Source organism: Protopterus annectens, chromosome 2.part1 (assembly GCF_019279795.1).
Source record: "Protopterus annectens isolate FY-2018-M chromosome 2.part1, PAN1.0, whole genome shotgun sequence".
Classification (NCBI taxonomy): Eukaryota; Metazoa; Chordata; order Ceratodontiformes; family Protopteridae; genus Protopterus; species Protopterus annectens.
The window spans coordinates 346,248,782-346,264,294 of NC_056729.1; the positions used below are offsets into that span (position 1 = coordinate 346,248,782).

At 44.9% G+C, this 15,513-nt stretch overlaps 1 protein-coding gene across 1 annotated transcript in view; it reads left to right on the plus strand.

Annotated features, from left to right (window-relative positions):
- Nucleotides 1-15,513, plus strand: part of DHX15 (DEAH-box helicase 15) — a 1,215,680-nt gene that overhangs the window by 957,111 nt on the left and 243,056 nt on the right. The window contains exon 16 of the mRNA XM_044062183.1: nucleotides 11,589-11,711. Within this exon, the coding sequence (XP_043918118.1) occupies nucleotides 11,589-11,711 (123 nt within the window). The remainder of the gene's footprint in view (nucleotides 1-11,588; nucleotides 11,712-15,513) is intronic.

Consider the following 15,513-nt stretch of genomic DNA (forward strand, 5'->3'; position numbering starts at 1 on the left):
GTTCTTTTTAGTGCCAAAAAAGACGGGGATCTAAGACCAATTTTAGACCTTTCTCTTTTGAACCTGGCAGTTCCCAAGGAGAAATTCCGAATGGTTACATTGCAGTCTATTCTCCCCCTTCTGGGAGAAAACCACTGGATGTGCTCCATAGACCTCAAGGATGCATACTACCACATACTAATGGACAGGCGCTCCAGGAGGTTTCTCCGCTTCCGGCTGGGAGCCAGTCACTACCAATTTCGGGTCCTTCCCTTTGGTCTCACCACAGCCCCCAGGGTGTTCACCAAGGTATTAGCAGTGGTAGCGGCCCACCTGAGGCTTCAGGGGGTGCAGGTCTTTCCTTACTGGCTTCTCACCGCCCCAACAAGGCATCTACTTCTCTTGGCGCGAGACTCCTTTCTCCATCTTGCTCCACGCCTGGGCATCACGATAAACGCAAAAAAATCCAACCTAGCACCCACGCAGCTCATAGATTTTATAGGTGCCAGGTTAGACACGAGGAGATTGAGAGCCTTCCTCACAGCGGACAGAGTGCAAAGTCTACAGCTCCAGGTGCGGGCCATTCTCCACTCAAGCTCAGTTCCGGCGGAGTTGGTCCTGAGGGCCCTAGGGTCCATGGCGGCAGCGATTGCGCTTCTTCCTCTCGCCAGGTTCAATATGCGTATCCTTCAGTGGACACTCATGGTTCAGTGGTCGTATCTTGCTCTTCCTATGCATCATCCCATTGCGATCGGTCCCTCCTGTGGTGGCTACACTCTCCAGATCTCCACGGAGGCCGCCCCTTTTGTGCCTCTCCCCCTCTCGCCACGGTGACCACGGACGCCTCCCGCCTCGGGTGGGGGGGGCATTTTGCAGGCCGGACGGTCCAAGGCACGTGGGACGATTCAGAGACCTCGCTGCATATCAATGTTCTAGAGATGAGAGCAGTGCTCTTAGCGTTGCTAGCACTTCAGGACTTTCTTCCCTTGGGAACAATTGCGATTCAATCGGACAACATGTCTGTTGTCTGGTATATCAACAAACAGGGAGGAACCAGGTCTTACCCCCTTTGTCGAGAAGCCATGAGAGTGTGGGAATGGGCAATCTCCACCAACCGCTTTTTCATATTAACGCATATTCCGGGTCGGTCCAACATCCTGGCGGACAAACTCAGTCGCACCATTCTCACCCCCTACGAGTGGTCTCTCAATACTCGGGTAGCGGAACGCATCTTCGCACAGTGGGGAACTCCTTGTTGCGATCTTTTGCCTCCCTCAAACACCAAATGCGACAGTTTTTCACCTGATACCTCCTCCCGGAGGTTCCCCAAGAGACGCTCTGGTGCATGCTTGGCCACCCGGTCTTCTTTATGCTTATCCCTCCTTGCCTCTGATGCTCCAAGTTCTTCAGAAAGCCTCTCGGTTGTGGTGCAGAATGATCCTCATTGCTCCTTTTTGGCCTCGACAGATCTGGTTCCCCTTCCTAAGGTCTCACTCAGTGAATCCTCCTTGGATTCTAGATCCCATTCCGGATCTGATTTCTCATCCATCCCACTTATCTCCTCCGAACCTGGACAACCTCCGCTGCTCCAGTTCCACTCCTGATCAGGACTCCTGGTATTTCGTCCCCTGTTAAGGCCATCCTGGTGGCAGCTCATAAGCCATCCACTAGGAAAGTCTACCGTAGCAAGTGGAAGCGGTTCTCTTTGTGGGCGGAGCGGCAAGGCCTAAACCCCTTCTCAGTTCCTCTCCCTTTGGTGCTTGACTTCTTAACCACTCTTTTAATGATGGTGCCAGCAGTTCCACGGTCAAAGTACAACTTGCGGCAATTTCTCATTATCACATTGGTCATGATTCCAGTCCACTGATGTCTGCTAAATTGTGTAAGATTTTCCTTAAAGGTACTTTTCTTCTCAGGCCCCCTATAAAGCAAGCGATTCCTCCTTGGGACCTTTCCTTAGTTCTTCAGGCCTTGACCGCCCCCCCCCCCCTTTGAACCGGCGACTACGGTAGATCTGAAATTCTTATCTTTCAAGACCGCCTTCTTAGTAGCCATTACTTCGGCCAAGAGAGTCTCAGAGCTTCAAGCATTATCAGCTAAACCTCCTTACTTGGTCTTTCATCCGGACCGGGTTTACCTCAGGACCAACCCGTCCTTTCTTCCTAAGGTAGCTTCTGAAGCAAACATTAATCAATCCATTAACCTCCCTGTTTTCTTCCCTAAATATCAAAACAAGGGTGAATACAAGCTTCATTCCTTAGACGTTCACAGGCAACTTAGATTTTATCTAAACAGGACTGCTGGTCATAGGCAATCCGACCAGTTGTTCATTTTCTTTGCTAAATTTAATTTGGGCAAGCCAATTTCCAAAGTCTCATTATCTCGCTGGATTTCACAATGTATCTTACTAGCTTATCAAGCTTCGGGAAGGCCCACCGGAGGTGTACATGCCCATTCAACCCGGTCAGTCTCTACCTCGGCAGCCTTTAAGGCTAGGATTCCTCTAGATGATATTTGTGCAGCAGCCACGTGGGCTTCATCTCATACCTTTATTTCCCACTACAAGTTGGATCTTACATCTAGGGGTAGAGCATCCTTTGGCTCTGCGGTGCTCGGAATATCCTTCCATGATGGCCCAAGATTCAGGTAGCTGGGGACTCTGTCCCACAGGTTGCAGACAAATGAATCTCCTACTTCAGATTTAGAAGTTATGTACTCACCATAACGTTCCATCTGAGTAGGTGTATTAATTTGTCTGCAACCATCCCGCCCTCCTATCCCCCTGGCCTTTCAGTTTCCTGCATATGTTGTGTTACCCTTTTCAGGGTGTTTATGCTGTTGGCAAACTCGATCTGAGGTCATGTAGGGAGAGCAGGGCATTATGGTTGAGGGGAGGAGCTGAGAGCTTGGATCCATAGCTGGTTAACCATGCCGGTTCGGATCCGATGTCGGATCCATAACCCACAGGTTGCAGACAAATGAATACACCTACTCCGATGGAACGTTATGGTGAGTACATAACTTCTAATTTTCAGAAAGAACAATTGCTAGTGGCATATGCCACAGCATTACAAGGAAAGGCGATCTCCAAGCAGGCTATTTCAAAGTGGATAGGTCACTCCATTTGTTTCTGCTACTCACAGCATGGCAAACCAGTGCCTAAGGGCATTAGGCCACATTCAACCAGAGGTGCAGCCACTTCTGCAGCCTTTCTCAGGGGAGTACCAACCAAAGACATTTTAGAGGCTGCTACTTGGAGTTCAGTGCATACCTTTACAAAACATTACAACTTGCCTCTTAACTCTAAATCCAGGGCAGGCTTTGCCACTGCAGTTCTGCAGGGCCTCATAGCCACTCCTAATGCTGTTTAGCTCCAGCCCCCCAACCATAGCTTTTGGATTCAACCCAAATGGTAATGACTGCAACAGTGAAACACGAAGAACATAGTACAGTTGTGTACACTTACCATAAATGTAGATGTTCTAGTGTATTCACTGTTGCAGTCCAGGTTACCCACCCGCCATCCCCCTTATTTTTGCTGGAACTCTTCTCTACTTCTCTAATCTTTACAGCCTAGGTGGTGTATTTGCTTATAGATGAAGGTAAAGCTTATTTTGGTGCATGTATGTTTTATTTACATAATTTTAGCCTACCCTTTTGGGGGCACCTGACATCTGGGGCAAGAAAAACTGAATAAAATGGTGTCTGCTGCATCTTTTATACCCCTGATGACCTGACGTCAGGGAAGAGGTGACAACCGACGCAGGACCCAAGACTTTGGAATTCAAGCCGACTGAGGGCAACCTGCCAGCAGGATAACTCAAATATGACTGCAACAGTGAATACACTCGAACATCTACATTTATGGTAAGTGTACACAACTGTACTTTTCCTTGACTCCCTCCACCCATTTCCTCAGCTTTGGGAATCTACCCAAATGTGATGACTGCAACAGTGAAGCAGGAAGAACATAGTACATTTGTGTACACTTACCATAAATGTAGATGTTCGAGTGTATTCACTGTTGTTGGTAAGTGTCCACACCTGTACTTTCTGAGGTCTGTGCGTGCAGACGTCACATTTATGGCTCTGCTTGTGACGTCCCACGCACTAGCAGCAACCAAGCTTTAGCTTTTGCATATAAGCAGTCAGGTTGCCTGAGGCGGAGGATCTCACAGTAAGAATACTGAAACATGGAAGAGGAGGACGTCTATGGTTATTGTAAGATTGTATACAACTATTCTTTCTTGGATAGCAGTGGAATCCACAGTTTTTCCTGGGACTGGGGCGCTCAATTCTGAGGTCTGGTGCGTGCAGATGTCACTTTTATGGCCCACGTTCCCCTACCTATGTCAAACGTCCCATGCACCTAGCAGTGGCAAGAAGCTTTTGAATACTGGCAGATGTTCGGGTAGCAAGAGAAGGGAACCCAAGGGTCCAGAATACTGCAATATGGAAGAGAAGGACATCTATGGTTATGGTAAGATTTTACACAACTATTCTTTCTCCAGTGGGCACTGGCAGTCCAGTGGTCCATTCTTTCTCAGCCCATGTCCATGAAGATAGAGTTGACTCGGGTGTGCAGGAATCATCGTGCTTGGTGGCTTCAGTCTCAGGACCTGTTTCTAAGCAGGCCATTTTGTCTTCCCCCGCCCAAGGCCACAGTGACCACGGATGCCTCCCTGTTGGGGGTAGGGGTGGCATTTCCAGGGCAGGACAGTTCAAGGCACACCCCCCCCCCCTGCTGAGACCAAATTGCACTTAAACGTCCTTGAGATGAGAACAGTTCTCCTAACGCTGCAAGCCTTTCAGGAGTGATTCCCTCTGGGGACTGTAGCAATTCAGACGGACAGCATAACATGGCTGTTGTCTGATGTATCAGAAATCAAAGGTGCACAAGGTCTTGCTCTCTGTGTAGAGAAGCCATGAGAGTGTGAGAATGGGCAATGTCATCCAGGCACTTTCTTCTTGCAGCTCATATACTCAGGAGTTCCAACATGTTGGCCGACAGACTCAGCAAATCCATCTTGAATCCTCACAAGTGTCCCTGAGTTTGTTAGTAACAGGACAGATCTTCAGCAATTGGAGTCAGCCTTGCTGCAAACTTTTTGCTTCCCAAGTCAGCCACAACTGCAATAATTACTTTGCCCTGATCCCCCCCATCAGGGGAGTCACCCAGGGATGCTGTAGGTCATGATTGGCCTCCGGGTCTCCTCTGTGATTGCCCTCCTATTCCCCTAATACCCAAAGTCCTTCAGGAAGCTTTTCGCCCAAAGACTCCACTCATCCTCATCGCCCCTTTCTGGCCTCATCAGGCGTGCTTCTCCTTCCTAACGTCTCATCTGAAGTACCAACCTTGGATACTGGATCCCATTCCAGATCTTATTTCCTATCCTTGGGGGGCTTCCACTTCCCAGTCTCCGGACCCTTTGTCTAACCGCATGGTTTCTCCAGTTCCCGTAATACTTTTGCAGTCCAGGCTTCCTTCCCTGATGAGGAGCATTATTTTAACTTTTCAAAAACTCTACTAAGAAGGTGTATTCCAGTAAATGGAAAAGGTTTTCCATTTGGGCCAAACAACGAAATCTGGATCCTTTTTCAGCCCCTGTTCCTGATAGTTTGCTATTCTTGTATTCCCCTTTTCAGGGTGGGGCAGGTTTTTCTACCATTAAGCTCCAGTTGGCTGCCATCTCCAATTTCCATGTTAGCAATGAGCTTGCCTTTTCTTCCAAACTGTGTTGAGCCTTTCGGAAAGGGTTTTTTCTCCTTAGTCCACCTATTAAGGATCCGTCCCTGCCATGGGATTTGACCTTGGTGCTACAGTCCCCAACACAAAAACCTTTTAATAAACCAGCTGGTTCATGTGACATTAAATTCCTTTCCTGGAAGATGGCCTTTTTAGTGGCCATTACTTCGGTCAAGAGGGTCTCGGAACTCCAGGCTCTGTGTATTAAGCCTGCATTCATGATCTTCCATAAGTACAGGGTGTCCCTTAGAAAAAAATACTTCCTTCCTCCCTAAAGTGGCATCGGAAGGTAATCTCAATCACTTGATTCATCTACTGGTTTTTCTTCCCTAATTACTTTAGTAAAGGAGAATATATCTTGCATTGTTTAGATGTCCACAGACAATTACATTTTTATCTAAAAAGGACTGATGAGTTTAGAAAGTGGAACCAACTCTTTGTCGCCTTCTCTCAAAACAGAAAGCGTCAGGCAGTCTCCAAAGTGTTTCCAGGTGAATTGCTAGTTGCATCTCCCCCATTTATGCTAGTAGGCATTTAGAATTATCCAGACCGGTTAAGGCCCATTCTACTAGGTCTGTTGCTACATCAGCCTTTTTGGCTAGACTTTCCCTTGATGAAATTTGTGCTGCTGCGACTTGGTCTAATCCATATACTTTTATTTTGCACTACAAATTGGACTTTGTGTCTAGGTACAGGGCTTCGTTTGGTTCCTTCTTGCTCCGGCATATTCTTCCTTTGAGGACACCCAGACTACATAGTAGCTGGGGACTCTGACCCATCTGTGATGAATAGTGACATGGATAGCATCAGATAAAATTAATGTACTTGGCATCTATGCTATCCAGTATCATTATTCATCACATTCCTGCCCTACTTTCCCCGTTCCTTCTGGGGGTTCGGGCAAAGCTGCATTGGCTTGTTTTAGGTGATAATTTTTTTTGGCCTTCTGTTACAGTTTCTCCTTTTCTACTAATTTATCAGACTCAATCTGAGGGTTAGAAGGTAGCAAAGGATTATGGGAAGTGGAGGAGCTTGAGCTCTGGATCTATCCAAGAAGTTACTGGCTTGGATCCAAGACCCATTTGTGATGAGTAATGACACTGGATAGCAAAGATGCCAAGTTATAGTAAGTACACAACTCCCCCCCCCCCCCCCCACACACACACACACACACACACACACACTGTCTAAAGCAACAGGGAGTCTTTCTCATTGGTGTTTTTTTTTTTTTTTTTTTTTAATTATTTTTAAAGCCCCTGCCTGTTCTCCTCCACAGTGGTGGTGAAACAGAGGGCTGGGAAAGCTCTCTCTCACCTTGGAAAGTATGTTATGTGATGCTGGTGCTATCCATCCTCCTCTCATATGGCCTGGTTGAGGGCTGTCCAGCCTGATCTGGTCATCCTTCATCTTTAGAACTTGAAGCCAAGGTGTCTGGAATTTCAAAAACCCCAGCAATGTTGCACATATTGGCTGAGGATGTGTTGTGGTTGACCCTGCACTGAGGTCTTTGTTTGAGGCACAGGATGTCAGACATTTTGTTGAAACTTGGTGGGAGCTTAAGTGACTGATATGGAATGACACATTCAGGGGCTATGATTTGATGCCATCTCCACATCTGGTACAGGCCTGTTCAACTGTGTTCCTGTTTTACCAGCTTGTGCTTGTTGGTCCTTGTCTGCCTGATATGTGGCATGTCTGTTGCACTGACTTTTGTGTAAGCCCTTGTATGGAGTTGGATGATTTGGGGCACTGACTTTTGTGTAAGTTCTTGTATGGAGTTGGATGATTTGGGGCACTGAAACTCTTGTTAGTTTTGTAGCACTTTGTCAGAGATGGGCAAGAACAGTAAGCTGTTCCTTCCTTTGTGCTCTCCCTTAGATGGCTCTTGTTTAGGGATTTATTTTCATACATGATTTCTGGCATGTACTGCCCCCCCCCCCCCCGCAATGTTTAGGGTTCATTCCCAAGGAAGGAGCATTTAGATTTCATGGTCATACCTTCTTTGGAACCGTCTCTCATTGATGTGACATATTGCACCAGGTATAAGCTCAGACTTTTTGAAGTTATTAATCTTTAAGCATCCCATATCTGACTCTTATGTGGTTTCTTTGGACCAGTGCTAATTCCAGGACCTGTATGTTTCACCCATTTGGTGCCTTAAGGATAGTTGAGAGCTTGGATAAGTGTGTTAAGAGATTGTACTTTGTTATATTGGATCTTGTGTTCCTCAGAATTTTCTCATCTTTCCAGATTCTGATCCATTCTAGTGAAATTGACATTGGGCAAGCCTGAGAACCTTCTGCAGTCTGAACTTAAGGAAGACTTCATCCAGATACTGTGTATAGCCACTCTGATTGGATGGGTGGCTCTCTGTAATTTGTGCTGTGTAGACATTATAGGTAAAGCCACAGAGTGAGGCATGTACTTGGAGAGTGGTGTGTTAGAGGCTGTTGTCTCCTGAGGACTGGCAGAGTAACAGTATGCAGTACTCTCATTTTAAGGAGAGGCGTACTTTTTGGCCAGGTGTCCTAAGACCTGGTGAATGGTCTCCTGAGGAGGGCACATACCCTTTCTTCTGTGCCATTTCCTGCTTCCTGTACCCCACTGTAAGAGGAAGATGAAATCTCACCGCCATCCTAAGAGTAAACCCAAGCATCCATTACCCCTTTTGCAGCCCACCTTGAGCCATTAGAAGCTGGATTCTACTGTCTAGCTTGCTGTAACCTGGATTGCGATCTAGGTGTGTGTGTGGGATGGGAGTTGAGGATATATTTGTCTGTTCAGCCCAGCTGGGAGAGAGATTTTTTAATCATCAGGAGTGTCATGGCATAGTCCATTGGTGGTGTTCTTTATTTAACCTTTGCAGTGAGTTTCTTTGTACCAGAACTCTTGGAACAGGCCTAAAGTCTACATCTCTGTACAGTTGTCCCATTTTTTGAGAGGACGTGGTCTGGTCCTGTCACCATCTTCTGTTCAGGGCAAATGGGTATTTTATTCAAGGTTTAGGTCCAGGATGAATTCTTGGTGTCCAGTGTCCATTGCTGCACTATGCCAGAGTAGCATACTTTGTCGTATTTAGGACTACTTTTCTGCAGTTTGCTTTGGAGAGCACTTCCAGCAGGATGCTGCCTTTTGAGAGTTGTATTCCATAGCCTCTCCAACTGAAGTCTTTTGAGGTTGCAGCCTAAACCAGCAAAATCTTCAGCACTTCCTTATTGGGTGATTAGCTTGTGGGCTTTTCCCCTTTGAAGGTTCCCTTTTTTGTGAGTATTGAACTTGATGTTTACAGTCTTGCTTGTTCACTGTTAAGTGTGCAGGTTCAGCAGTGCTGGGGTTCATCCTCGGGATGAAGTCCTCTTCCATGTAGCTTTGTGTGTGTGAGTAGGATTTCAGTTTCAGGCTTGCTGATGTGCAGAACCTGCCTTGATCCCTCGCTTGGGTTGAGCCTTTTAACTTCATTAGTCCCATGTTTCCTTAAAAGTAGTTTCCATTTTGTTCACAAACCAGTTCCATTCATCTTCCCTTTTTTCATGGGAACAAAACCCAGGAGAGAGTGGACCTTTCATACATTAGATGCCTCAGTCATTGTGGATGCTTCCCAGAAGAGTTGCTATCATTTAGACAGATTGGTGATTTTTATCCTTGCTACAGGGTTAGAAGGGCATGCAGTTGTGAAACATTTGTCCTCCGGTAGTTCCACCCACTGGCCATTGCTATGCTTAGAGTCTTCTCCACTGCAGCAGTGGCTGCCTCCAATGCTTTGCTTATTGCTTATAAATGTCTGTTGCAGGTGTCAGAACCACAACCATTTAGGCAGTTTTCCTCCACTTCTCCAAGTGGTAGTGTTTTCATTACAACTTGAGCACTTGTGTTCTTGATAAGACCACTGCACGATTCAAAAACTTCTGACATCTGTTCTGCATTCGTCTTGCTCCTTACACACTAGTGGTGGTGGCAATCTGCATAGTTTTCAGCTGTGCTGCTGGACCTTTCAGAGAGGTTCATGCTGATGATCTGATGCACTAAACATATTTATTACATAACTTGCATCAAGAAATGCCCTTGATGGGTTGCCCAACAACTTGTAGGTGGGTAGCAGTTGAATTTCTGAAACTTCATTGTTTTCCTGATTTGCAAGAAGATTCTCGGTCATGGTTTGGGAGTCAACTGGTAGATGTGAAGGAAAAGCAGACTTGTGTAGCTGATGCTTTGTGTTGTGCCATGCATCATTATAGGATTGTGCATTTCCCTTACAACTGAAGCATTCAAAAAGTTGCCAGTTTGTGATTGGTGGAAAGGAGGAACCTAATTAAAGGGCTTACTGTAAATGGTGGTCCCTTTTTATAGATGAGAGATATCATAAAGATGCATCTCAGATTTCACAGTATTTGACGCTATAAGTGTGACATATACGGTATGTGGCTTAGGTGTACTTGTGGCGATTGTGTCCTCCTTAATGTAGTGAAGCTGCTTAATAGATATGACCCTGTTCTAGTAGCTCCTTCATTGTGGGTACTGATGCTTATAATCTTGCAGTCCTCTAACTGGAGAACTTTCCAGCAAGAGTAATAGGTTACTTTTTAGATGCATCTTAAGGAAAGTTGCAAGTTTATAAAACCAATTTTAATTTTCAGAATATTTGTTGAAAATATTCAGCATTCATACTGTATCTAACAGAAGTGTAATATTTAAAAGTTATGTTTTTAAAAACCTTAGTTTGAAGTTAAATGCAGTAGTTAGTGCAGTATAATGTACATTACTGCTGTGGAAATTGCACATTCTGCTCAGTTGGCGAACTGGTCTGCAAAGTTGAACATTTTCTGCTGTAGCAGAAAACTGCTTGTTATGATGAATGCACATATCTTTTATAGACAAAAATTTCACATGTACATCTCCTGTTTAGAAGCTCTTTAACAAGCAAACACTTAACTTGGTTTCAATTGAATATTAACAAATGTTTTAAGTCTTTTTCACATTTAGTGTGTACTATCTCCTCCATTGCAGGTATGCTAGCTTTGACATGCGCACACACAGTCAAACATTGTTATTTAGGATGCAGTACAGTGTTTTGTATATTAAAATACCTCACATAAACAGTTGAATGTAATTCTCTAAAACATTTTAATTGGGTTTTTTTGAAAGTATTAGTTATTTAAAATAAAACATTTGGATTTTATAATACATTTAATATGCTTGAAAAAAATTCTCAAATTTGATATTGAACTATGCGGCTCTTAAAGTAATGTGAGGTTTTTCAGACTCAGAGCAGTTGGGCAGGGCAGTGAGTAGTGGATACATGTACTAAAATCTGTATGTTCAATAGGCTTTTGTTTGGGTTTGTTCATAGCATTCTCATTTGATGACTTATTTTGAAGTCCACTGTATCCCAGTAAGGAAATACTCAAAAGTGGTTTCCCGAGAATAACACCCACAATTACTCTGGTAAATTCCATTGCAAGCAGTAAGGTATTTTAACTATCAGAGTAATTTGGTAACAGTCCTTTGTATTTAGTCTTGTTTAACTATTAATTTCAGTACATTCTTTCAAGTGTTCAGATTATGTTTGCACTTATTTTGTGAAAATTATTGCCCAAAAAACTGCTATTGTATTATTTTAGTCACAGTGCTATTAATCAGGTGTTGCGTAGCTTTGAAACACTCTTGTCTTACAGATTGTGGTTAGGTGTTGATGTACCATATCAAGGTAGTAGACAGCCCAAGATGCAGTTGGAGACCATGAAAGTCCCATCCTGCCCTGCCCTATGCTCTGTGAACTGACCTAGCTAGGCCTTATTCATCTGTCTTTGAATGCGTGACTCATCGTTATGGGCGTCTGTGTTGGGCCCATACCAACCTTGTTTAGTCCCACAGTGTTTCGTTCGCCCCACGGAAGCAAAGAAAGCAGCTGATGAGGCCAAGATGAGGTTTGCGCACATCGATGGAGATCATTTGACGTTGCTGAATGTCTACCATGCTTTCAAACAAAGTAAGTAAGGCTTTTAACTTGCTTTTCCATTGTGATAGTATTAAAAATATTTTTATATGTAGTAATTTTTTTTTCCTGGCATAATTATCTGATTATAGATATTTACTCATTATAAAGATATATAATCCGTTTCAGTTTATACTTTAATTTTGGTCTACCAGAGTACTTTTCTTCACTGCAGTGAAGTGTTCATCACATGGAGCAATACAATGTATGTAACTAAAAAGAAAGTCTGGGCATTCTACTACTCGTCATTTTTTTGGAAAATTTTATTTGAGGATTGTCGTCTTCACTGTTTGTGCTTTAGCAAACACCCATTCACAAAAGTGTTGTCATCGCCAGTAGATGTTCATCAAAAGAATAATTGCCATGTTCATACTTACCTTGAGATGAAGTGTGAGGTTGGAGATCAGATGTTCTTTGTGTTTCACTATTGCAGTCATCACACTTGGGTTATCTGCCTGCAGGTAGCCCTCAGTAGGCCCAAATACCAGAGACTTAGTATTTCTGCATTGGTTGCTGCTGTTCCAGGTCTGACGTCGGGTCATCAGGGGTATAAAAACAGGCAGCCGACGCCATTACTTCAGTCTTTCTTGCCGAGGAGCCCATAGCAGAAGCAGTTCACATGAGTGCCGGTCAGCCGCTTCCTGAGTTTTTCATTTACGAATTGAATCATCCTGAAGCCTTCTAAAGCCAAGTACCCCATTGGGGATACTTTTTTCTTGCTCTAACTGATGTCAGAAAAAGTTAATTGTCTTGCCTGTGGAAAGCAAATACCACACCGAGATTTTCATTCTTACTGCGTTACCTGTTTAGGCCCAGACCACAACATACCTCTCTGTCTGTTTTGTGCCTTGTTCAACACCCAAACCATTCGTTGTCGGGGCCTTTCTGTCACTAAATACTTGCGTTCTCGATCTCCGTATTCTGAAATGGCTTCGGTAAGCTCAGACTACTGATATTCCGAAAAAATGGAAGTATAAAGACAGAGACAGACCGCACAGGTCCAAAGCTGCCGACGACGCTTCCGTTAAGCTAGTCGCCAGTCCGCCAGTACTCAGTGATGCACTTTCGCAGCCCCTGATGCCCGCTTCAGTGGATTCGTAGGCCTCTACCGAGACCCGTTTGGAGTCTGGTATACCTCGAGACTCTTCTTCGACTATGGGAACCTGCGGATGTCTCTACCTTGGATGGATCCGGAGCCGCTGAGCAGGCATAGACTTCTGAGAAAGTACTTCGCACTACCGATGTTCGACACAAGCCAACGACTACTTTCGAGTCTTCAGTTCTGTCTAAAACTACAGAATTTCTAAGGCCAAGAACACATGCTACGGCTAGAAAACCGAAGACCCAAGCGCATGCACATGCTTCCTTGCCACATCATCAAATGCTTAAAATGGCAGAAGACCTTATTATGCTGATGAGGGGAAGCCAGCCTTCCCCTGTTAAGAGAAAGAGACCAGTCCCCAGCAGCTTCAGCAGATCAAGAGTCCGGCTCTGAGGTATCTGATTATGAAGACATGCCCTTATCTGCTTATGAGGATTCAGATGCAGAGGAATCCATTCCCTCTGCCTCTCCCCCAGAGGACTTTTCTTTTGGTGAAACTTTGCATACTTTAAGAGAGCATTTCCTTTGGGAATGCCAGGACTATCCTCAATCCGAAAAGAGACTCGGAGAATTTCTAGATTTGCCACGTCATAGGCCTTTAGCAAATACCCCCAGTCCTGGATGTTGTGCATGATGTCTTTATGGAATCCAGTTTAACTCCTGATACTTTACCCCCTTGCTCCTAGAAAACCAGACAGGTACTACAGAGTACCTGACTTCACAAATTCCTTTTCAAAAATCCGACTGCTTGACCCAGAGGTAATCTCCCAGGGGCCTAAAGGTATCAAGGCAACTACAGCGTAGAATCCCACCCCTTCGGACAGGGATTCCAGAGCTTTGGACAGATGGGCAAGAAAGTATATACCTCTGCAATTCTCGCCATTAGGGCTTTGAATTGTCAGGTTTCACATGCTGAAGTACCAGCAACATATTATGGAACTTATTAAGCAAAAAATAGCTACCTTTACAGACTGTGCAGAAAATAAAGAATTGCAAGAGCTTATGCATTCTGCAAGCCAAATCAGCAAGCATACATTGCAGCGTGGCTTTGACACCCTAGAAGCATCTTTCAGGGCAGCAGTCACTGGTTCTGTACTGAGAAGGCATGCTTGGCTTAAGGAGCAGACCTTGCCAGACCATGTCAAATCAAAGTTACTAGAAGCTCCTTTGAACAAGGACAATCTGTTTGGCACCAGAGCAGAAGACTGCCCATACATGTCGAGTAGAGAGCCTCATTGGCCCTCTTCAAAAGGAACCTTGATTGGATGGGAGATAGGAAATTCACCCCGGGGATCATGTCAGTTGCCCTGCTAGACAGGGGCCCAGAGAAGTAAATATTGTGGGAAGAAATATCCAGGGAATTGTTATGGCTAGGCTTGCATAGGCCCTAGGGCCGATAGCCTAGTACCAACCTATAAAAAGATGGAAGAAAAAGCTAAATCTATGCAGACAGTCAAAGAATTTTTGCAAGTACAGCCTCCTAGATTCAGTAGGCATTGCCCCTCGAAACATTGTTCCTTTCCAGCCCCCTCAAGGCCATCTCAACCTAGACCCAGGGGAAACAGACCCCCCCCAGACTACAGTCTCAGGGTATGCAGAGATCTAAGCAACGGAGGGCCTCCACCTCTAAAGCAGGGAGTGCTAAGCCACCCCCTTACAGAAAGAATTCCCAATGACTTCTCTACTCCACTCCCCACCTCTGCCCAACTGCTTGTGCCCTTAGGAGGAAAACTTGCCCTTCATGCAGAAAATTGGATTTCCATCACCAAAGACTGATGGATCCTCAACATTGTATCCCAGGGGTACAAATTGTATTTCCATTCACTTCCAACCCCAAAAGGGTTCCCAGACCTCCCTCCAAACCAGTGGGCAGAGGTGCAAAACCAAGTTCAAGAACTGCTATCTATAAGGGAGATTCAACCTGTTCCTGCGGAACAGGTCAAGGATTCTATTCCAGACTTTTCCTGGTAACCAGAAAAGAGGGCACTTGGCGCCCAATCCTAGATATATAAATTCTAAACACCTTCTTGGTGGTACCAAAATTCAAAATGCTCACCCTGCAGCAGCTTCTACCTATGCTAGCCAAAGATACCTGCTTAGCCACCCTAGACTTAAACGAAGCCTATCTGTGCATCCCTATAAGGGAATCATGCAGGAAATACCTATGTTTCAGGGCAGGATCAATGCATTATCCGTTCTTTGCACTTCCGTTTGGTTTATCCACTGCTCCCAGAGTATTCACAGAATGCCTGGCCCCAGCCATTGCTTACTGTAGTTAGAGAAATATTCAAATTTACCCGTACTTAGACGACTGCCTGATTCAGGCAGGCAGTCAAGAATTACTTGTGCAGCACCTGACATTTGTAAAAAAAAAAAAAAAAAAAAAAAAAAACTTTCTAACCTCCCTGGGATACACAGTCAACGAAAAGAAATCAAAGCTAGGCCCCAGTCAAAAGATTGTATTCCTGGGAGCAAGCTTGGACACAGCATCCCAGATGGCATTCCTCACTCCAGAAAAACAGTTCTGTTAGACTATTTTGCTCAAATGGCCAGCAGAACCTAGCTATCTGCAAGGAAAATCCTGCAGGCCCTAGGGTTCATGGCCTCATGCATCCTACTTATTCTGTATGCCAGGCTGCATATGCGAAAACTTCAGTGGTACGTAAGTGTTTGGTGCCAACATTCTCAGGACCT